Below are 24,154 nucleotides of genomic sequence, written 5' to 3' on the forward strand. Positions count from 1 at the left end.
AAAAAAAAAAATATTGAAGACACAATTTAAATTTTTTTTAGCTTAGTTTGACTTAAGCATTAGAATATGTGTTATACCAAGACACTGAAAAATGTGTGAGAATCGAGCACAACTGTGAAAGATGTAGCAAGCATGTTTTTGCAAGTTGAAAAACTTGAGATGCAAGCAGTGAAATGGGGATAAAATGCACTTTTTAAATAATAATAATAATAATACTAACTTGACTGCTGTGAATTGTAAAATGCCATGTCAAATGCAAAACCTTGCCAACAATGCAATCGTAGCAGTAAAAGATGTCCGCTAATTACAGGTTTACATAAAAGAATAGAAAACAATGCAATGGGAGGCAAAAATGCATTCTGTGTGAGCAACGACTTAATGTAGTAATTCAAATACTCAAATGCTTTTGTGTTCTTCAAGAGAAAGTCATATGGGTTTACTGTAAAATAAAATGATGGTGGATAAATTATGACCGAATTTTCCTTTTTGGGTGACCTTTCTCATTGATGTACTTCCTCAGGCTTGATGAGAGCATTGCCGAGCAGGTTAGAAACATCTGCCAGCTCTGTACACCAAGCCTTTATTTGGTTTATGGAAGGGCAAGGTCTTCCTGTGCAGAAAAGAAGAGCAGCTTAGTGCAGCTTGACCCTGACCTTCCCTCCATAACCTCTGGCTTGACACTGTCAAAATGATCGGCCAGCAGCAGCTTTGCATTTTTATTCTTGCACAGAATGTCCTCTCACTTTCACTTGGTGGACACCCAACTGGTGTCATGCCATATGTCAGAATTAAATATTTATTGCTGTAGTTGACATATGAAATCCATTTTTTTTTCCGCTAAACAAAGGCCATCGTTATTTCAGTTTATTGGTTTGGGCTTGACTGATGGCCATGCAGTTTAAACTTGGACTCTCAAACAGTAGGTTGAGCTTTATCTGTATTTATCAGCGTGGAAGATAACCCTGCACCGGTCTCCTTAGTCTCTGTGGTGAAGATGGTCTGATAGTGACTTTAGCCTTCTGTCAGACACAGATAAAGTGGCCACACGTTGTGTGTATTGCGGCACACCTGATTCTCTTTCATTCATTCCCACAAATGCTGAACCCAGTGACACCGACCCAGGTTTCCTGTCTGAGGCCTGACAAACACATCCTATCAGATATTCTCCATTGCAGTGTGGCGCTTAAATACATGATGCTTCTTTTGCGTTCAGATCCATCAATGAATGTGTAAACTGTTAAAAAAAATGTTTTGTTTACAATGATTTTGATACAGATCTTTTACGGCGAACACTTTACATAAACAAAATAGTGAATAGTAGTAAAAATAGTCTTTTATTATTATTTCTTACAGTAACATTAAAAAAAAAAGTACTTTACCATTAAAATTTTCACATTCAGACAGTAGGTCAGTAGGTTAGCCAGTCACTTGGGACAAGTATATTTGTTCATAAACTCAGCTTGCCCTTTACTGGTTTGTGAACAGTGACAGATGTTAAGATCTGCTGACATCTGACTCGCACACAGTACGTTATGAAAGCCCTGGGGCCCCATGGGGTCATTGTGGTCATGGTGAGGTGACCCAATACCAATAACAGTTAAACTTTTGCCCCAATGGCGAGAGGCCCTCAAAGTCGTGAATCTTAACCCAAATGCACACGCACAGTCTTCCTGAATGACTTTAAGCACAAGCATCTGTGTGAAATAAATGCAATAGCATTGGACGTCACAACAGTCATGCAACAAACACACTCTCCTTTGAATTCGGTCCGGTCTCGTTCCTGTCATGCATGTCATTTTTGCCACATGGTTGAGCCAAGGAATGTCCTGCTTTCCACTGAGTGGATTTAATCTGCTGCTGATGTGTACTAACAATCCACCGCTGGCGGCAGGGAGACGACTGATGCGTGCAGGGACTCTGGGGACGCAGATCAGCTCCGCTGCTTAGGAAACCCTGGATGTGGGAGATCCTAGAGCACTCTGGCATTGGCCCGCTGCTCACGGCTCTAATTAGATCTTTTGTTATAGAGCAAACAGAGAGAGATTGAGAGACAGAGAGGTCAAGAAAGACAGAGGAAATAGAGCTAATACTTCACTGGATGGCAAAGCTGAATTTTTAAGATCACAAGTCCAGTCTTCAGTGTCACACAAAGATCTTCAGAAATCATTCTAATATGCTGATTTCTTATTACTGATGTAGAAGACAGCTGTGCTGCTTAATATTTTGTGTAAACCATACCATACAAATTTTTGGGGTTATATATATAAGAAAGTGAGAGTAAAATCATTTGTAATGTTGCAAAAGATTTCTACTTCAGTTAAATGCTCTTACATTGATATTTCCATAGACCTTAGTCAGGCTAGTTCCATTATTTAATTTCTGACAGGAATGAAAAGGAGGCTGTAAGGGACAGAAGTACAATGTGTTCAGTGGACCGTGCTGTTGCTTCACAACATACCGATTGTTCAGCTTACCTACAGGAGACAAAACCCACATAAAACAGTTGTGATCTAGGAGCTTTATACAGCATGTGCCATTTTACAGACTGTAAGTCTATCCCTCACAGCCTTGTTTCATTATACTGTATTAAACATGATGTCTAACCTGACAAAGATCCTGACAAAAAAAAAAAAGATGCATCACAGTTTCCACAGAAATATTAAGCAGAACTGTTTTCAGCACTGATAAAAATCATCATGTGACACTGAAGACTGGAGAAATGATGCTGAAAATTCAGCTTTGCTATCACAGGATTAATTATATATATATATATAATATATATAATTATATATAATATATATATATAATATATAATATAATTATGTATATATATAGTAGAAAATTCATCATTTTTACTGTTTTTGATCAAATAAAATGAGTGAGCAATTTAATGAGCCTTGGTGAGTATTATGAAAGCCCTTTCAAAAACTTCCAACCCCAAACTTTTGAATGATAGTGTATACATAAAGCGCTTCAATAGCAAAGAGACTGAAGCACAGAGATAATGAGTGTCTTTCACACACCGGGCTTCAGAACTCATCTATTGTCTTCTCAACTGTTGCTTCAGGAGATCTTTTGTTTACTCAGCTTCTCCCTTTATCCTCTGGTTAACTACAACAGCAGCCCTAACTACATACCAGTAGTCTCCTGGGAGCACACTGTATATGCCCTTCTGAACAGGAAGTTTGGAAGACCTGATTGGGATTATTGCAGATAACGTCATCTGTGCAGTTTATGTCATCTATGTAGTGATCTGAGATTCTAATAATAACAAACAATAAGAAGTGAAAAGTTATTTTTATCTGATCTGACCCTTAACAATGAGTTTGTTGGAGTAACCTATAAGTCCAGCCAGTCATTGTCATTACATTTTATGTAAATGTAATGTTGTATACTTGAATAAAACCAGTTAGTGTAAATTAAGTAATAAACACATTTTCTATGCTAAACTACTATTTGAACCATTTTTTTGTATTTTAATCAATATTTTAGTTTTCCAATAATAGTATTATAATGGCTTTCCAAAAAACAATTAAGGTTTTTTACAAAGTTAGATTAAGTAAATACAGTATTTTGGATTTCTTAGATTTAGATTTAAACATGTATTTTGGTTTATATAATACATTTACTTGAGAAGCAAAACATAGATATATATATATGTTTTTTGCTGAAATTTCTGGAAATGCATGTATTAAATGAACAAGACTTTCAAAGATAGCTCTAGTGATAGATCATGAATTCACTGAAAGATTAGCGTGACATTTATAATGATCCACAGTGTGCAAAGGGTCAAAGAAAAAACATTGAGCCCATTAATGGATAACCCAGCCTCCGGAGAAGATGTGTTTTCAGAGAGCATTGCCCTGGTCAAGCTTCATTAGCTCTTCAAGCCCTTCCTGTCCCACAAGACTACGGCCACCCAGTGATCTTTAAACCTCTGTCATCTCCGCAGACCTCTGGAATCCAGTTGGTCAAGACTTTAAGCCCTCTAGTATCTTTTCACCCCAAAGTCTGCTATCAGGCAAAGACAGGACTCTTTCAGCCCTTATCACGGCTATACAGGTCAACTCTTAAGGGTCGGGTCAAACTTCTGACCTTTGACGGCCTGAGGGTGTTTTTTCTTCTCTTTCTCACATTGTTCTTGTGTTCAAACCCTCTTTTGTGCATTTGAGTGTGTGTGTGCATGTTTTGGTAGCTCTGGCCGTAGCTTTGGGGGTTGGGTGACTTATTGATTGGCGACTCTTGAGATTTTTGACTTTAGTCACAGTTCCTAAACGCTAGCGTAATATGGGAAAATACAAACAATGTGTTTCAAACCTTTGATCTCTCTGGCTCGGCCACATGTTTTGCTGTCTGTTCACTTGTTACCCAGACTCCTGATCAAAGTAAAAGGTTAGTTTAATCTTTGGATGATGACCAGTAGCCTGCATTTCAAGCTAATTCCATCCAGTAATGTGACTCTTGTGCCAGAGCTGTGGTTGGCTCACTGAGAGAAAGAGTCAAAGTTTACATCCAGACCTTCCCCTAGAAAGAATTATCATAATGTAGTTAAGCTTGAAGAAATACACAGAATTTGGACTAAATTTGGGCTTTGAATCATTCACAGGTTTATAGAGATGTCAGAAATTAATGATAATCATTTAATGTAACCAAATGGTAACCATTTGGATTTGATATAGTCTTTTAAAATAAAGAGTACATATATAAGTAAGTTTAGAATTTAAGTTGTATATATTTTTGTAGATAATTATTATTCTATGTATATGATTATTTATCTATCTATGATAGATAGATAGATATATAGATAGATAGATAGATATATAGATAGATAGATAGATAGATAGATAGATAGATAGATAGATATTGTAATGATTTACCCAATTATAGTGGTATCAAATGGCGATAATACATTGTACTGAGTGAACCCTAAAATGTAATGTTTGATGTGTAAAGTTTAGAAAAATATCAAGATAATCTTAAAGTTTAAAGATTCAGTTTACTGTCAAGGCCACTGAGTCAAAGCTGCACTGCGTAACAAATATGACTGTTTACTGTAGGCCTGCCATTGTACTTGTTTGTGTTGTGTCACACTGACATTGAGTGAGGCCCATAACCTTACCTGGACACTGAGTTTAACAGAATAATAATATTTGTTGAGAGGGCGTGATTTATGGTGCCCCACTATGTATCTACATTTTCAGTACAAAATTATAGTAAATCATCCATGGCCAACCATCACACTGTTGCTTTTCCAACCAGCACAACAGCTTTCTAGACAGAACTGTGAAACCAGAAGCAATCTTTGAATAGAGCCTCAGGGAAACAGTCTGTTTGTTCAGAACTGAACAAATATGGAAATTATTTTAGCATTACATCTCTTGCTCACTAATGGTCCTCTACAGTGAATGGGTGCCATCAGAATGAGAGTCCAAACTGCTAATAAAAACATCACAATAATCCACATGACTCATGAGTTGTTAAAAAGTAGAAGTTAAAATGCCTTAATAATGGATTTCTTTTCATTTTCATTTCACAAGATGTTAATTGATGGACTGGAGTTGTGTGAATGTCTTGGATTATTGTGATGTTTTTATCAGTGATTCTGACGGCACCCATTCACTGTGGAGGATCCATTTGTGAGCAAGTGATGTAATGCTAAATTTCTCCAAAATCTGTTCCAATGATCTACATCTTGGATGGCCTGAAGGTGAATATATTTCCATCATATTTTCATTTTTGGGTGAACTGTTCCTTCAATGATACCTTAAATCATGTGAGCTGCTGCTTTGGTGATTGGACTTTAGACTGGCATTTTCTTCATACAGTTTATAAATGTAATTATTTTCAATCAGAAAGTTCATTACTATTACCTACTAGCGCCTTAAGATAACTCCTGGCTCCTGGGCTACACCATTATGGTAGGATCCCATACCCTAGATACCTTTCTTATTCTAAGGTTCCTGACAATTATTTATGTCAAATTTCATAGTTTTTTTCTTATTGTTGATATGCCAGCTAACATTCACAACACTGTTCTGCGTAAAATGTGAATATAAGTGAATATGCAAATTCACTCTTTGCCAGAAGGAGGCATTTGTGGAACAGCAAAATGCTGTTAAATAAAGTAAACATTTTTTTACAGGCATTATACAGAGGTAATATGAAAAGAAATTGCCATCAATGCTTTCCTGGCTGAAATGTGAGTTGATAGTTATAATTAAACACCATAAATTACACAAAATTTTATTAATTATTTATAATCAGTAGATTCAAACAACACTTGGCAAGTTGGCATAAATGTGGAATATTTGGTGACTGCTAACTGTTTGCTGATTGTTTTTATTTTGAAACATGCCATGCTCGAGTTTAATTAATTATATCACGGCCATCTGAATTTTAATGTTCACATTTGAAGGGATAGTTCACCCAAAAATGAAAATTTGATGTTTATCTGCTTACCCCCAGTGTCTCCAAGATGTAGGTGACTTTATTCTTCAGTAGAAAACAAACTGAGATTTTTAACTCAAACCATTGCAGTCTGTCAGTCATATAATGGAAATGAATGGGAATCATGGCTTTGAGAGTCAAAAAACATACACAAACAGAACTAAATTAAACCCATATATGGCAGATCCGCAGTTAAGCAAGAAGAAGAAGAAGTAGCGTCACTGACCGGCTGTTGTGAGTAAAAAACAGTTATAAATATTGTTCCGTTTCTTGCATCGTTTCATGTCTTTACACATCAATGTATCATCACTTTTAAGAGTTTAAATTGGTTTTGTTTGTGTATTTTTTATTTATTTTTTTACTTTCAAAGCCATAATCCTATCCACTTCCATTATAAGACTGACAGACTGCAACTGTTTGAGTTAAAAATCTTTGTTTGTGTTCGACTGAAGAAACAAAGTCACCTACATCTTGGATACCCTGGGGGTATGCATATAAACATCAAATGTTCATTTTTGAGTGAACTATCCCTTCAAGCAGTAGGATGGTTCCTATTTTTCCATCCCCAGATTTGAAATTGACATTTTGTAGCAGCACCTTTGATGGAACACAGTGACTGAATCTAAAACCTTCAGCTGACACACAAATTACATACACGTTAGTTATGAACTCGCTATGTATGATGTTACAGAAGGTTGTCCGGTCCAGTTCCTTTCACACAGCAGTGTTGTGTTTCTTGTTAGTCTGCATGTTAACATAAAGACACTGTTGTCCTGACTCCTGGGCTTCTTTACTAATGCATGCATTGTGCATTCCGCATACAGTAATTCGGTGGAACACGTGGAACATACCAACTATGCAAACTTTGTGGGGGAAACCTGAATAGAACCATTTACTATATACTGTACTACAACCAGGGTGTCGCTGAAAATTAGTGTGTGAGTTTGTTTACAGAATGCTGTTGTCACTGCTGCAGACACCCATATACAAATAATTATTTGAAAAAATATAGTGGGCCCCCATTCCAGTGTAGGCCCCTGGGCTTCAGCCCGCTAATGCCTGTACGTTAATGAGCCCCTGCATATTTCCATACTTGTACCATGTACAGTATACCTGCTCTTTTGAGTTCCTTCTAAGTACCATTGCATATAAATATGATTATTTGAGTCATGGTTCCAGTTGGTGTATCTTTAAAAAAAAAAAGGACATTTGTTTGTGGTTTTGTGTGAAGTGTTTCTGTTTTCTCATTCATGCTTCATAAGCTTTTCTCACACCGCTTTGGGGAAGACTTCCTTTAAAGCCGCCTCATTGGTAATTTGGCATTACTCTAGTATCCGATTGCACACATCAGCCCCTGAATTGCTCTCTCAGTGGGAAAGGTACTCTAGCAGCTCAGCTCTGGCCTGCCATTAATCAAAGCCACTTCCAGTGGCCCACTCCAGAAACACAAGTGCTTACCCTGTCTCAGACAGACAACTCGACAATTTGTCTCCTTTGAGAAAGTCGACATTTTAATGCCTGCATTTTAATAGGAATGTATAACAGAGGCCTGTAGAGACAAATGGACCGTCATCTTTACAGATTGTTTTTCTCCTCTAACCTTGTCTGAACTGTTTCATTCAGGGCAGGTGTACTTAAATCGACCGGAAGATTAAGTTTTAACACGTCATGCTTTCAGAGGTTCGATCTCCATGTTTAATGTTGTTTTAACGTTGATCTGACTTTAGGATTATTTAATATTCTTTTGTTAATGTCCGCATCCGCATATCGGTGTCAGATACTGGAGCTCAAACTAGACTATTTAAATAATGTAGCGAGTTGTCATTATGTTTTATGTCTCTGTCTATTTGGATTTGCTTTGACAATGACAGTTGTTTTGACTGGGATCGAGACGAGCAGTATTGATTTTCCTCTCAATGTTCCATTTACCAGGTATTTCTCCACGTCTCAGATCAGTGTTGTTTAATCTTTCCTGTCATTTAAGTGGACATAGGGAATGAGATTAAAGGGAGGTTTCTGAAAGGTGCTCTTGTTACAGAGCAATCAAATTGCTAGAGAGGTATGATGATACATCAATTAATATTAGCTACTCACAAATAACTTTTTTAAGATGAAAGGTAAATTTCCAATTGTATAATATCAGAAGCAATCACATCATATAGCAGCTTGTAGTAGGGATGTGCAAACCTGATTACAGTAGTTGGTGGGTTGACTAGTGTGCTAATCTCTCTTAAAGAGATAGTTCAGGCAAAAATTTGAATGTATTTTATTAGTTTATTATCTTCTATAAACATGCATGGCTGACTTTGAAAAAGTAAACACATTTTCCACGGAAGAAAGAAAGTTGTACAAGTGTAGAGCAAAAAAAGTAAATGATGACAGAATTTTGGATGAACTGTCCCTTTAAGGAAATCCACCAGACCAAATCAGACACTTTTTCCGAAACACGTTTATACAGCATACATTAAAAACAACTGCTCAATGAAATGCATCAAGACTCATTTTTTAAAAAACATAAGCTGTAAATTAAAAAGACTTGAAATTGATAATTTGGCGCTAATATGGTGAGACACTGAAAAACAGTGAGACCTTAAAAACGGCTAAAGATGTGCATTTTGGGATGTGCATTTAACAATTCATTACAAAAGAGTTGTTTTGATGGCTATAGAGTCAATGCTTTAAATTGCTTAAATTGAATGAGGCAAATCATACTGCTAACATGCTAAAAACAGAGATTGTTTTACTATTGGGAGATGAGAGGGTCCATATTATTTACTATAAAAGAAAGTGTAATGGAACCCTCTCCTCCATTGACACTGATAAAAAAAAAACACCTTCTGGTCTCCTTGTCATTAGCATTAGCCGCAACACTTTTTTTGGCTAATGGTTGCAGGCTTACCCTCTAGTGGCTTTGCTAAAACCCTCTACAAAAGTTGCATCTTTTAATAATTATCTTTAAAAGCTGCGTTATGCTATATAAAGCTGAACAAAGGGAATAGATCTAGATAAACACATTAGTTAACCTCAATGACCTGCCAGTCAACCATCAAACATCTGCATTAATGTGGTCCTGCTAAAAAGCTTGGTTTATGCTATGTCATTACTTTACAATGTTTTCAAAGCTTAGCTGCACAATAATATGCCATTTTCAAGCCACAAGGCTGCATTCAGTAAGACAATACTAGTATTTTTCCAGAAAACACACAAATCTGTAGATAATGTCTGTTGGCTGCCGACAGCGGTGCTCAACGTGTCCACTGCGGTTGAGTGGATATTGCTTATGGGAGGCTGGGCTCTGTCAGGCGGTCTATTTCAGACCCTGTGTTGTGGCTGCAAAGGGGGACGACGCAGCAGATGCTACAGATTGTGAAATGCAGCTAACACGCATTCTGTCTGCACCCTCAACCGAATGGCACATGACCTCAGCAGACATCCTCGGTCAAATAAAATGACCGTATACCTAAGGGTGTTTACTCTTTGAATTGGAATAGAAAGCTAATTCGCTTCCGTTACTCTGAATGATCTTCAACAGAATGTCCTGGTATTAATATTTTACCACGACAGTGGTAGCGATTTTATAGTTTTTTTTTCAAGGTGAAATAATATGCCCCTGTTTATAATGAGCCCGTGCATGTCTGGCAGCACCCCGGTTGCAGAGCAGTGATAATTAAGGTCTCTATAAAGGAATAAAGGTTACGTCTGCATCGGGTTCGCTCGACTGCTCATTGATGCAGCGCACGCGCCGACGGTGCGTCTGTGTCTGTGTGTGGCTGGAATTCACATGAAAGGACTCGGGCGAGAGAAGGGAACAGGAGTGGGCGGGTGTACGAGTCGTTGATATGTACAGCGTGACTCAGTTAAACATACCGAACAGCCAGGGTATTTCAGGAGCATTTAATACGTTTTAATTAAAACAAATATTTAGAACGAGAGGACAGATTAAGGGGACAATCACTATGTTTGACTTTGACGGGTGGTTTTGGGCCTTGCGGTTCACTCGTGGCTGTAGCTACTTCATTGGAATGGAGTGTATATATTTGTTCAGGTTATTTGTGTATCTTTTCTCTGGGGCATGTTTAATTTTTGATAAAACTACACCATAAATGTTTTCTCTCAAGCCACCGGGTCAGTACGTCTGGACGGTAAATATTTCATAGCTCTGCTGAAGCTAGTTCCGCTATGGTTTTGTAGACAAGCTCATTGCATTTCTCGAATCCAGGTCTAGGTTTATTTTAAGCATCAGATGATGCTGGCATATGGTATTCAGTTCATTAACAGCTTTTCCTGTATTAGGCTTAATTGATTCAGACCTGCTTGATGAATATTTTGAGTGCCTGGAGTCTTTGAAGTACGTATGTGCCCTAAACCTAAAACCTTTCACAGCACCCTGTCGAGAGAATCATCAAAATTAACTATGAGCCACAGACGCAGGCGTGTTTAGAATATCAAGCATGGGTTTATGAAACTGCATTCCTAAATAAAACTGCTTGTTTAACTGTAAAGGAATAGTTCTTTTAAAAGAATGCTTTCTTTCTTTCATGGAATGTGCAAGGAGGTGTTTTGGAGAATTTGATTAATTCAAGCTGGTGTATACGGCGAATGCAGATCTCCAACAATGAACATCACAACACTGATGTCTGTCAAAAAATAACACGCACAATACACTCTCATTGCTGATAAATAGATTTAATACGTGAAACGATATCAAACAGCTTGATCAGTGTTAATTTTTTATATAAAATATGTTTTGATCTTCTCAGTTGTTTACAAGATTATAGCAGTTATCAAAGTTTTATCTTTTTGAGCATTCTGAACAACCTGACATAACATTTTGAACTAATAGTGTGAGTTTAGGGGTGTGGCTGTTTGTTTGTTTAACCAATGGCAGATTAGGGGAGGGTTAGAAATCTGTTTGAAAACAATCATTATATTCTCTATTCTGTTTGGTGAGGCCGGTGGTGCAGAAATGACATTTTAAGCAAATATATTTTATCGATATGAGTAAATATGAATGTACTTGGCTATATACTTTATCTATAATTGATCAACTCATTGAGAGAAATCACTGATGCCATTTTTTCACCGGAAAGCACAAATTACCTGTTAAAACTGACATCAGGGTCAAGAAAATGGCCAGATCTGACCTTCTCAAAGTGTGTAGTTACTGTGTAAAGCTACACTGGTTCAATCTATTAATGTTTAATCCACAGGAAGTTGCATGGTGGAGTGAAGACCTTTGGCTGTGAGTTCTGTGGAAAGCAGTTCCTGGACAGTTTACGATTAAGGATGCACATGCTGTCTCATTCAGGTAAACACTCCTGTAAATACCATGATCATGCACAAATGTAGTCCCGATAAGGAAGAAAACATAGAGTACAGTGCCATTGCACAAGTGATACGTGATCGGTGTGGTGCAACAAGTGTCAGCCCCCTGTTGCCCCATGTTTGTCCACCATGTACTGCACGCTTAACCTGATGTAACAGATGGAGCATTGCACTTCTATTAGTGAGGCAGTGTTTGGTTATCCCCGTCTTCCCACTTCCCTCTCCAGTCCCATATGTGTCTCAACTGTTACATTTCAAGCCTGGCAGAGATCCAGTCTGGGCACTTTGCCATATTATTAGTACAGTATGTACAGTGAATCTTGCCAGCTTGTTTTTTTCTTATTGTAATGAGGAGGTGTAGGACAGAAACTCGCTTAAGGGAGGGGCGGATCCAGCTGTTTATATACATCCAAACCCATAATTAAACGATCATGCTGAAATGATGCTGTTACATGTTATGTAAGTGTGTGGTGTTGTTTCATGCCGATGTGTGCTATTAACTTCGAACTTTTGCCGTCAGATTTTAGTTTCAAAAGGGTCTGTTGCATAACCGTAGACATAAAATAAACCAGATGCAGACTGCAAAATGAAGTTTAGTGCTGAGATTCTGTGTTTTGGGCTTATGCTGTCCAGCTGTCATCCTGTTTTTTATTGTAGCTCCTTTTTAAGATCCCTTTCAGTCTTTGCTTAACAAAGTGTATTATTTAGCCGACCGACATGGGGTTTCCATTAAAATGGCACTTGTAAAAGTTCTGCTATTCAAAAAAAAAAGGTCATTACACATTTAATGATTATTATTATTTTTTTTTAATTTTTTTTATTGTCTCTTCATTTTTCACTTTTCATTACATATGTATTTAGATACGGCTTTATAATAAAAATTTCAACACACAACATTACCTCACTCACAATCACATGTAAAACCAGTTATGAAAAAAACATAATTGTTTATTTTTTAATAATAAAACCACATATAAAATATTTATTTAGATAGGTAGTTCTGTTATGTCCTAGCTTATAACTATATATACATATATATATATAATTTAAACAGTACACTCCGATATGTTATGTAAACAAAAACTTTTTTTAGATGTAAATTAATCGCTTTTGAACTTGATTAATCGTTCAACAGCACTATATATATATATATATATATATATATATATATATATATATATATATATATATATTAGTCCACACAGACTAATACAGTTTAGTTATTGCCAATTATATGCACACAAATATCATAAATGTCAAAAAACACTTATTTAACAAAATATTTACACAAAAATATTAAAATATCACTTAAACAATCAGCCTGTACAGTACAATATATATCGGCCTGTTTCTATTGGTTCAATGATTTAAAATATTAGGAAGCATTGTGTTCCTTTTGTGATAGCAGAGAAGGGACATTATTTGTGAAACATGGAGAAATGGCATTGCAACATGTTGCAGGCAGGATTCAAACCTACTTTTTCAGGTCAAGGCTCTCGCCTCAGTATCAAGGATGCTGTGTTTGATGCTTATTGAATTCAGACGTCGCCCACATTTGATTGTGCTTTAGAGGGGAATTTCCTGTTTCAAGTGAAGGGGAAATACACTTAAACTAGCTGCAGGAAGTGTATGTGTGAGAGAGAGAGAGAGAGAGAGAGAGGAGAGTGTGTCCATCTGTCTGATTAAGTCTGTAGTCTTCTCTCTGGAGGGTTTGTGAAGCCCACCTCACTTGACTTTATCAGCACACGTTTTTGTCAAGATTCTGACAGCTCTCTTTGCCAAATGAACTGAAAAGTCCTCTTTCTTTTATCTCTTATTCTCTGTCTGCTTCTTTTTTGCGTGTTTATCAAAGTGAGAGGAAGAAATTTATCATTTTTCCCTAGATTCAACCCTCCTAATCTGTTATGAATCAATATCATAAACACTGGCAACAATATTCAGTTACTCCCACGTTTAATCTGCTCGTAATCCACTGTCACACCTGTTCACACACGGCACGAAGCAGAAACGAGAGCGAATCTTCATCATGCGCAGCATTCAGGCTGAAAAGCTCTGTCAAGATGTTTTCTCTCTTTTTTTCTCTGTCTGGGAGAAGCCCTGCGCTCGGATCCTGGCGACACGCCAGCTCTTCCCTCGCACTGATGACATCATCAGCTGCCGGCAGGTCTGGATGTTCTGCCAGCATTCTGGAGCATTTATGATTGCTCGCAGATGTGTGTCCAGGAACATACTGTACCCAAATCCCAAAATTAATCAAACTTGACTGCTCTCCAAGCCACTGCTCTCCAAAATAGCGTGAGCACTGAGGTGGGGGGAGGACACTGGCGGAGTCCTAAATAAAACAAAAATGCAGAAAGAAAACAGAAATGTTGACTGCAGGCCCCTTTTGGAGGTAGGCTGGAGAGGATGGAGCAGACGTCTGTGCTGCGGTTGAAGTGTTAAAGGGTTATGTCCGAGGGCATGCCCTACAGTACATGCGCCACCATGCCAGGTTCTGACACTTTCCATTAATACAGTATACTACGATGTAACTTAGTGTATCCTAAATATACACTAAAAGGAACTAGTCTAATGTCCGTATCCTCCCTCTAAAAAAGTGGAGGTCTTGACATCTTCAACTGTGTTTAAACCTTCCAATATGCAAAATGTTTTTCATTATTGAACAATCTGTTGAATTTACATTAAATTAATTTACAAAATATTTAAATGATTTACTTTCATTTATTGTTTGTTATTATTTAGTAAAATATAGTAATAGTATTTTTATATGAGTAGTTTTGTATAATGTTACTGTTATTATTTATAATTATTAGTATAATTAGTCTTTATTAAAATATATATATATATATATATAAAATTATAATAAATAATAATAATGCTAATAATTGTATATATTATATTACTCATTTTACTCATTCTGACAGTCCTTAAAGTTGTGACACCTTGATAAACTGAGTTACCGGCATTTTTCTGGATTTGTCGAATATTTGTCTGTTTAACTATATATTTATCTATTTTAATAATTTATGTAAAGACATTTTGCCAAATACATTTGATTTTAATGCTTATTGAATATCAAATGTATTATTAAAATGGTTATTTATTTATATTAAATATTGTTGACATTTCTATTAAATTTATTGTCAAAAATTATTTTAATTATTTGGTTTTATTTTTTATCATTATTTGTTATATATTAATAGCATATTTAAATACTATTACTAATATTATTTATTATTATTTATATGTATTGTTTATTATTATTTATTATTTGCTATTTTTACTAATTGTAACAGTCCTTAAAATTGTGACATCTTGGTAACCTGACTTTTAATTTGACCCAAATTTAGAGCTAAATATTCAACCCAGTTATATATTTTTTAGGCTTTTTAATAAATTGTTTATCTATATATTTAGCTATTTTCATGTATTTTATGTCAATACATTTTGTCTATTTAAATTAAACTTAAAAAACAAAAAATTTTGGCTAGAAAATTTGTCCCAGATTTTGATAACATGGTTGAAAAAATGGCAAACCTTACATAACAAAGAAAGTTCCCATATTACTTTTTTATCTCTTTAGGTTGACAAATTTATTATTATTATTCATTATTATTATAGTTGTTTTTGATGTTGTTATTGTACCATTTAGGAAGCTCTTCACTGACCATATGATGAAAAAGAGAATATATATAATATATAAGTAATATATAAATATAAGTGTTTCAGACCCTAGTTCACACTTTATTCATGGAAAGTGCCTTCTGTTTCACCCGGATGGATTTAAAAACTCAACACTCATACCTCACGGACCTGCGGACGTCAGCATACAAATAAATTACCTTTCTTTGTACTTTGTCGCAGAGACTGACAGAAGGCTGTTGTTATTGGGCATATTTATATATAGAGCTGCTTTAATATTACGACCTCTGTGCCTTCATTATTTAATGATGTTTTTCACCATGACCTATTATTCGAATGTGTCTCGCAAATAAGATAAATAACGTTATTTCAGTGTTGATGTCCAAACATTTACAATTTATTATTGTTAACCTGAGTCTTTAATTTACAAATGGGGAAGGGGGAAATAAAAATAAAAATCAGTCTTTATAGTGCACAAAAGCCCTAGATCTTTTGGCCCGTCATTGGATTTTGCTGCTTTACATCCCAACGGTTGCCAAGTAGCAGAAGCCGTTGTTTTCTAATGCTCTAATTTGGTATTCAGCACAAGATTGAATCTTATTTTTGTATGCCAGACAAAGTGTTTTGATGGAGGGTGATTGCAGCCAGTCTGGAGGCTGTTGGGGCTGTTTTTCATGGGCAGTATACAATGTGCTGTCTGAAACAGAACACAAGCCTATTGAATGTGAGATCTGCTCTGCGTGTGCGAGGAGACGTTTGAGCTGGGCATGGATGTGTCAAAATAGAACAAATTAGATATGATGAAATGACACACGATTCACAATAAAAGCTGTCTAGGTAGGTAGCTCACTAGATTTTGAGACACAACCATCAAGGTTTCAAAGCAAGACCTAAACTGTAGCTTCTATCTTTCACTAACAAGACAAAAATAAGCCTGAAAACGCTGAGCATTTTCATTCAAGCGCAGCAGAAATGTTCTCGCAGGCGTAATTTACGCTGGCGCTGATGAGTCACACCATCAAAGTATTTTTGAGCATGGTTTGTAATGATTCTGTAAATGAGTGCATTTTTAAACGTTAAAGGGCTTTGGTTGTCGTCCAGAAGGAATGAGAAGAAAGTGTATGTGGAAAGAGGCTAATTTTAGGCGCTAGCTGGCTGACTTCACGAAGCTTGTGGGTGCTTTAATGAGTCATAATAAAGCCATTTCAGACCAGCTTGGTGAAAATAGATACTTGATGAGCCAAAGGTCATTATACATTTGGATTTTATAGATTATTTTTTTCTTGAGTCTGAGGTACGGAGTCTGCAGGAAATGGTAAAAACCTGCAAGCAGAAGCCATAGTTTTGTAGATGTTGTGTCCAAGCTACAGTATGCGTGGTAAACCGAAGACGCTGTTCACTTCTTGGTCTTGAAGTCTTGTCCCTCATGAAATGTTCAGAAAAAGCAACATCAGCCGGCCATTTCTCCTTGTTCGGTGTGTGTGGTTTATCGAGAGTGTTTCTGAAGTGATGGAAACATCCTGGCCTACTTCATAATGGGCCAGCAGCTCCACAGGTGGATCTAATACTATTAATAGATGGAGTCCCTCAGGCGGTTGATGGCCATCAGAACAGTTATTTAGTCCAGTTATTAAGGATCGCAAGTTGCAACTGGGTTAAATGATTCTTTTATTTCTGTGTGTGTGCATTTGTACACCTTGTAAATGTGTTTCCATCTGTGCAGGTGATTCATATGTTTAATGATGTCTTAATGGTGTGAGTTTTGCATAGCCTATTTTTAGGACCATTAAGATTTTTTTTTTCTTGCGTTATGACATTCTTTTCAGGATAATTAAGCAGCCCTCACACCTTCTCAGTATGGTAATGTGAAAAATTCTCATTTTCATTAACGTAATGTGAAAAAAAAAAATGTTACACTATTTAAATTGATTTATACGTAATGGTAGTGCATGATGTACAGCCTCCAGTTCATTATTTATCTTGTCCAGACAAGGTGATTTTCTGTAATACAGTTACAATCAAATGAGAATCATAATAAAGAAAATTACAAACCGATTCAAGAGTAAAATATACGTTAGAGTAATTATAATCGGAGGGGAAATAGTATTATAGTATTTATTGATTTATTATAATTTATATTTATTGTATTTATTATTTTATTTATATTTTATGAATTAACTTGCGACTTGACTCCATGTTTAATGTTACAAAAGATTTCTGCTTCAAATAAATGCTCTTTTGAATTTTCTGTTCACAGTGAAGACTAAAGTAATGGTTTCTGAAAATTCACTGGAATAATTTTATTTTAAATTGTAACATTATTTCACAGTATTCCTGTTTTTACTGTTGTTTTAATCAAATAAATGCAATAAATGCAGCCTCGGTGGGCAATATAGATAGATAGATAGATAGATAGATAGATAGATAGATAGATAGATAGATAGATAGATAGATAGATAGATAGATAGATAGATAGATAGATGAGTTTATACATACATACATAAACTTACTGATCCCAAAAATTTTTACAACTTTAGCATTGATAAACTAATTACGGTTGATCAAAATAATCTGCTTTTACAGGAAAACATGAGCCATACCTGCCTGAGGGTCCGTCAACCTGATATGACCTTTCCTGCTATGTGATTATCATTTATTACTTTTTTCTCTATGAACACATCATAAATGGGTATAGTGTGTTGTTTGTAAGAAGAGACTCGTTGTAGATGTCATAAATCAGTCTGAAGATACAAAGCGCTTTAATATCCTTTAGGACATGTTGCTGTCTGTTCTGCCTTGGCTTATGGTTTACCGTCTTTTATCAAGACAAGACAAGAGAAAGCTGCCAGCTCTTGTAGATAAGAACATCTCTTTGATTCTGTCAAGGGACAGTATTTTACCCTGTTGATGTGTGTTGGGGGGAAATGAATGATGTTTAATGTCATAAACATCTCATACTTTGAAATATCACAATTTCAGCTTCTTTTCAGTTCATTTTGTGGTTTGGTTTCCAAAACATGACCTTAAAAAGTATATTTAACAGATCAACAATAATGCCCATGTACTGTTTTCTATCCAGGACATTGTTCACTGTACAGCTTTATGATTCTACTTTATATATTTTTGAATTCATGATATTGCTCCTTATATTAATGTTTTAATTGCTTTATTGGAGGAATATTCCTCATAGGTGATGATACATTTTGGAAAATTTAGGCATGAGGTGTTTTCTTCAGTATATTTGATATGAATTACATTTATATCAGCGAAGGTCAGATTATCACTTCAGCAATAAAGTCAGTGTTATTATTGTTAACTAAAATTAAAACTATTCAAAATCTTTTTTTTATGGTAACTGAAATAAAGCTGGATTGAAATGAAATATAAATATTAGGTGAGGAAATTAAACTAACAAAAACCTTGGCACCTAACTGAAATAATTGTTTAATTAAAGCACTAAAACTAAAATATTATTTAAATAAATTATAAAAATGACAAATGCACAAAAAATTACTAAAATAAAATATAAATAAAAGCTAATTCAAAATATGAATAAATACTACATATCATATTTATATCTCGTTTTAATTTATTTTTATTTCCGTTTTAGTGATTTTATTACATTATTAGTAAATTTAGTACAAACTTATGCCTAGATATTTTTAAACGTAAGTTTTATTTTCATCTATATCGTGTATATATATATATATATATATATATATATATATATATATATACACACACACACACAAACACACTAAAATGACTTCTACTAATAATACTAAGCATTACTACTAATTCTAACTTCTATTTTAAAACTAAAATTGTTGTTCCCAATTAAGCCATCAGCCAACTTGTAATTACTTTTATTGTACTCTTCTTTCTTCCAGCTGGACCAAAAGCGCTAGTATGTGATCAGTGTGGCGCTCAGTTTTCCAAGGAAGACGCCCTGGAAGCCCATCGACAGACTCACACAGGTAGGACCCTTCTTGCCTCATCTAACCGCAATCCACTTCGCTACATCACCCTAGTTAACCACAGTGGAAAAAAACAACAGTAAAGTGCAGATGCGTCATGCATGTACCAGTAGCAATCATCTTTATGACCCTATCAAAACTCCATTCAGATAGTCTTCTATAATTCAGCAGGGAAGGTTTCGGTGCCATCTACAATTTCAGCCAATAATATTGCTGTTACAGGGCAGGGCGGCACACCGCTTTGGCACAGCAGCAGTGCCATGTTTCACCAATCTCCATCACTTTGTCTAAACATGGCACGTACATTTGTTAGAGTGACTGTGCTGAGTTACCAGGGCCTGTGAGTCATCGGCGCTCTGGCACGATCATTAACATGCCAACAGCGCTCAGCTGCCACCCTCCTGTCAAATATTCATATTTACTGACATCTGATGACTGCAAGGTTGGGTTTCAGCGGTACTACAGACATTTTAATAATCTTATTTTAGGTGAGGTATGTAGCGTGCTCTGATAGGGGTTGGCATGGGATGATATACTGTACTGAGTGTAAACTTGTTTTTGTTGCCACATACCTGAGTGTACTCTGTCAGGACAAAATGAAGCATGTATGTAGGCGTTCAACTATAGAAACTGTAAATGCTGTCATCGTTTACTTAACCTGTTGTTTTTTCATGTATTATGTTACAAGTCTTCACAAGCCATGTGCTAGCTTTGTGTAAGGAACAGCCAGAAATGATCAAGTCATCTTCTCCTCCAGTGAGCTGTTAACTCGAGAACCACTGCAACTGGATCTTTGATTCAGTGAGTTGAATTAGAGAGCTGGATAAAATGAACAAATCATTCTTTCGATCCAGTTTTGGTGAAATAGCTGATTTGGTTCACAAATCGGGCTTAAAAAATATTATTCATTCATATATTGATTCATTCATGAGTGAACCCTCACTGAATCAATGTGTCAGTCACAGAGGGTCTCGGGAAACAGCTCACTGGAGGGAATAACCACTTAAATTTCAGTAAAGTTATTCTTTATTTAAAAGAATGTGTGACTGATGTGTGATGGGTTTTTGTCAGTTTTGGGGCCTAACTTTTGACATTTCCCGATCATATTTCAGCATCTTTTTCTGTTCTCGCTCACTATTTCTATCAAAAAAAGTGAAAACTAAATACCACATATGTTTCTGAATCTATTGTACTGTATATAAAGCAGCTTAAAAAGATCATGGGCACTTAAGCCATGATTAGCCTAGGTAACAAAAAAACCAACTCCCTCCAGTGAGCTGTTAACTCGAGAACCATATCAACTGGATCTTTGATTCAGTGATTCAAGGTTCAAGAACTGGATCACATGAACAGGTCATTCTTTTGATCCATTTTCAGTAAACCAGCTGATTCGGTTCACAAATCAGACTGAAACTATTCATTCAAAAAACTGCTAGCAGAAGCCATAGTTTTGTAGATGTTGTGTCCAAGCTACAGTCAATGATTCGGTCACAGCGGTTCTCGGGTTAACAGCTCACTGAAGGGGGTAAGCCGATTCAATTCACAATCGAGCTGAATGATTCATTCATGGGTTGAACTGATTTGTTCATTTGTTCGTCTCACTAAATAAGTGATCCAGTTATATGTTTTCTCAGGTTAACAGCTCACTAGAGGGAATAACAACTTAAATTTCCGTCTATTCACAGAAAACTATTCAGACTCGAAGAGAATGTGTAATTGGTATGTAATAATACTTTTGGGACTTAACAGACATAGTCATATTAATGCTAGTTTGAGTTCATTTCATTTGTGACATTTCCTGATCCCATTCCTGCATCTTTCCTGTCTTCACTCCATTATTTGTATCAATAAAAGTGGAAAAACCGATGTCCCTGAATCTATGAACAGTGATCCCATAAAGAATCTGGACACTTGAGCCATGATTAAAAATGTCTCAAATGTCACTGCAAAAAAAAATAATAATAATAATAAAAGTGTTATGAATAGTGTTATGAAAACACTTTTCAATCAAAACATTTCACAAAAAGAAATTTGAAATGATAAAAAGTAAAGAGAAGTTAGTTCTGAGAAACACGGGAGTTCCGGTTCTTGTTATACTTTATCCAGTTCAGTGATATATAAGTGTTTGTTATTTGTCCAAACATTTTCCTGGCCACTTCAGTCCAATCGCAGAGCTCTAATCTCTATACCTCTTCCTATATAGCCAACATTTCTACCTTATTAACTTCTGTTATTTATTGGCTTATGAGACTGCCATCAGAGGATGCAGTCTGTCACAGGTATTCCAGACAGCACTAATTAATTTGCTCTCTGGGTATAAAAGCGTTTCATGGGGCTAATGATCCACATGTTGAGTCTATATAAAGGTTGAGTCCTAATTAAAACAAGGTGCCATACTTTTGTCATCTGCGTAGATTTGAGGTGCTAAATGTTTCCATGGCAGCCAGCTCATAAAGGCTCTGAATTTCAGTTGGATTCGAACCAGGATTTTGTAATATATTTGTATTAATTTTACCGTAGGGTATGATGCTACTGCAATATCTGTCACCCGTGTTCCGCAGGGAGAAAGACGATAACCCTCTCTAAAACGTTGGCATGTAACTGTAACTCGCTGTGGCACACACTGTATAAATACTTAATGCATGTCGACACAGAGGTGGTGTTAACGATGCCCAGAATTTTATACCTTCTCTCCCAAACTTGTAAACATCCCACTCTCCGTTTCAGTTTGGCAGCACATTTAGTGAATAGGAGGGGAAAACATACCTCATCCATTTTGAGAAGCCTTTTTACTGCTGGGCTTCGGCTATCACTCACTCAGGGTAAAGTGAAAGCTGTTGTCATCACTTACATACATTTTTTTGGACTTAAGCAAGCAAAAATTGTACATTTCTGCCCTGGCTTCTTTGGAGCCAAGAGAGCCTTCCTGTATAAAAACTAGGGCTTTATTTTCATTTGATGTAGCCGTTCCTTAACTGCATTAATTTCTGGGAACAAAATTCATCTGTGGCATGGGAATTGAAAAATTTACGAACTATTTATTTATTTAATACCTGCCATGAAACTTCCACATTATTATTTTATAAATATATAGGTCTATAAATTGATTCAAGTTTTTAATAAAATTTTTGACATAATCAAAACTAGCTATGAAAAGCTTTTTTTTTTTTTTTTTTTTAATGAACAGTAATAAGTGCCCATTAATAAAATTATATACTATTTTGTTTAAATAAAAAAAAAAAATGAAACAATACAATCAGTATGAATGATGCAAGTGAATTTAGGCATAACAATATTGTAATGCACAGTATGAAAAATATTCATTTTGAGATACTATAGATTTAACATTGCGATAAATTATGATTTTAAGCATTAATTTTGAGTTTTAGATGTTAAGCAAAATGTAATATAAAGATGCAAACCGGAAAATTAAATATCTAATTTACTGATAAATTTAAAAGAAGAAAAAAATCTTTATTTGCCTGAGAACCAATATGGTACTGATATATTGTACATTTTTATTAATTTTTTTATTATTTTATTTAATGTTGTTTATTTTATTATAATTATTATTATTATTATAGTAGATGGTTTGATTTTTATTATAAGTTACTCATGTCAGTCACTAATCTAAGGGTCAGATTTCGTCAAAAGCAGCCAACTGAGGAGCAACATTGTTTTGTTTTGTTTTTTTAGCCAATTTTTTCTTGGATTTGAGTATTAATTCTGACTCAAGCTTTAAGCAACACGATCGCCCTCGAATGCCAGCATATGTAAGAATGTCAGAGGTGAACGGCATGGTTTTTTGTGGTTTTTAGGGTTGCAAATGGAAAAGAGGATTGCAAGAGACTCGTGGGACGGGGGCCGGCTAAAGGGGGGAAGCTGGTGGCATTTGGTGCCAGGACAGAGCGAGAGACAAACAACATCATGTGCTCTTGTTTACACTCAGCCGCTGTGCTGTCATAGACGAGACCTACTAGAGAGCTGACCTACTTAAAAGCCTCCTAAAATAAAACTCACTAGTGTCTCAGGACCGATGCACTGGCGGGCAGGCTGGAAAGCAGGCCAGCACATCACAGCTTTCTTTTCCTCCTCTCCCCTCCCAATGGAGAAGCGCTTTATCGCATCCTTCGCAGAGCAGAAATAAAATGTTATTAAAGGGGTTTTATTCAGGACCGGAATAGAAGCGATTTGCCTTTAAACGATTTTGGCCTTAGGGGCGACCGCTCGTCCATCTGTCTTATGTGCTTATGACGTCAGATTTCCTAAAACTCTTCCATCATGCTCATCTCGCGGCACAGGACGTGTCTTGCGTTTACAGTTGGGTTGAGGGCACAGTGGAATTACTCACCGGGAACACAAAGTGACTTCAGCGATCTGGCCCACAGAATAAACAGTGGTTAAACAAGAGCAATGTATCTCTTGTTGCGTTAATTATTAAGCAGACCCTTCCTTACTTTGCTAGATTGGCCCGTCTGCCTCTCACTTTGCAGCCAGGTGAATCGCTGGGGTCATCTGAGGTTTAGCCTATGTGTCAGAGTCATCCACACACACCAATCTACCAAGTTATATTTAGTCAAATGCGTTTGAGCTCATGTGACATGTCATTTACGGCAGCTCCACGCTGTTGTTCTTAGAATCGTTCAAAACCTGTATGACCTCCTTTCTTGTGTGGAACGAAATTTTGAAGAATACCCTAACCGCTCTTTTTCATTGAAAATGGATAGAGACTGAAGATATCAAACCTTCATCTAATACGCAAA

General features: G+C 36.1%; 1 protein-coding gene across 2 annotated transcripts in view; it reads left to right on the top strand.

Moving 5' to 3' along the window:
* The window catches only part of zbtb16b (zinc finger and BTB domain containing 16b), a 51,075-nt gene that overhangs the window by 3,732 nt on the left and 23,189 nt on the right, over window positions 1-24,154 (top strand). For both annotated transcript variants that reach the window (XM_059514613.1, XM_059514612.1), the window contains exons 3-4: window positions 11,658-11,755; window positions 19,305-19,391. In XM_059514613.1, the coding sequence (XP_059370596.1) occupies window positions 11,658-11,755; window positions 19,305-19,391 (185 nt within the window). The remainder of the gene's footprint in view (window positions 1-11,657; window positions 11,756-19,304; window positions 19,392-24,154) is intronic.

This window comes from Carassius carassius, chromosome 28, assembly GCF_963082965.1.
Source record: "Carassius carassius chromosome 28, fCarCar2.1, whole genome shotgun sequence".
Lineage (NCBI taxonomy): Eukaryota > Metazoa > Chordata > Actinopteri > Cypriniformes > Cyprinidae > Carassius > Carassius carassius.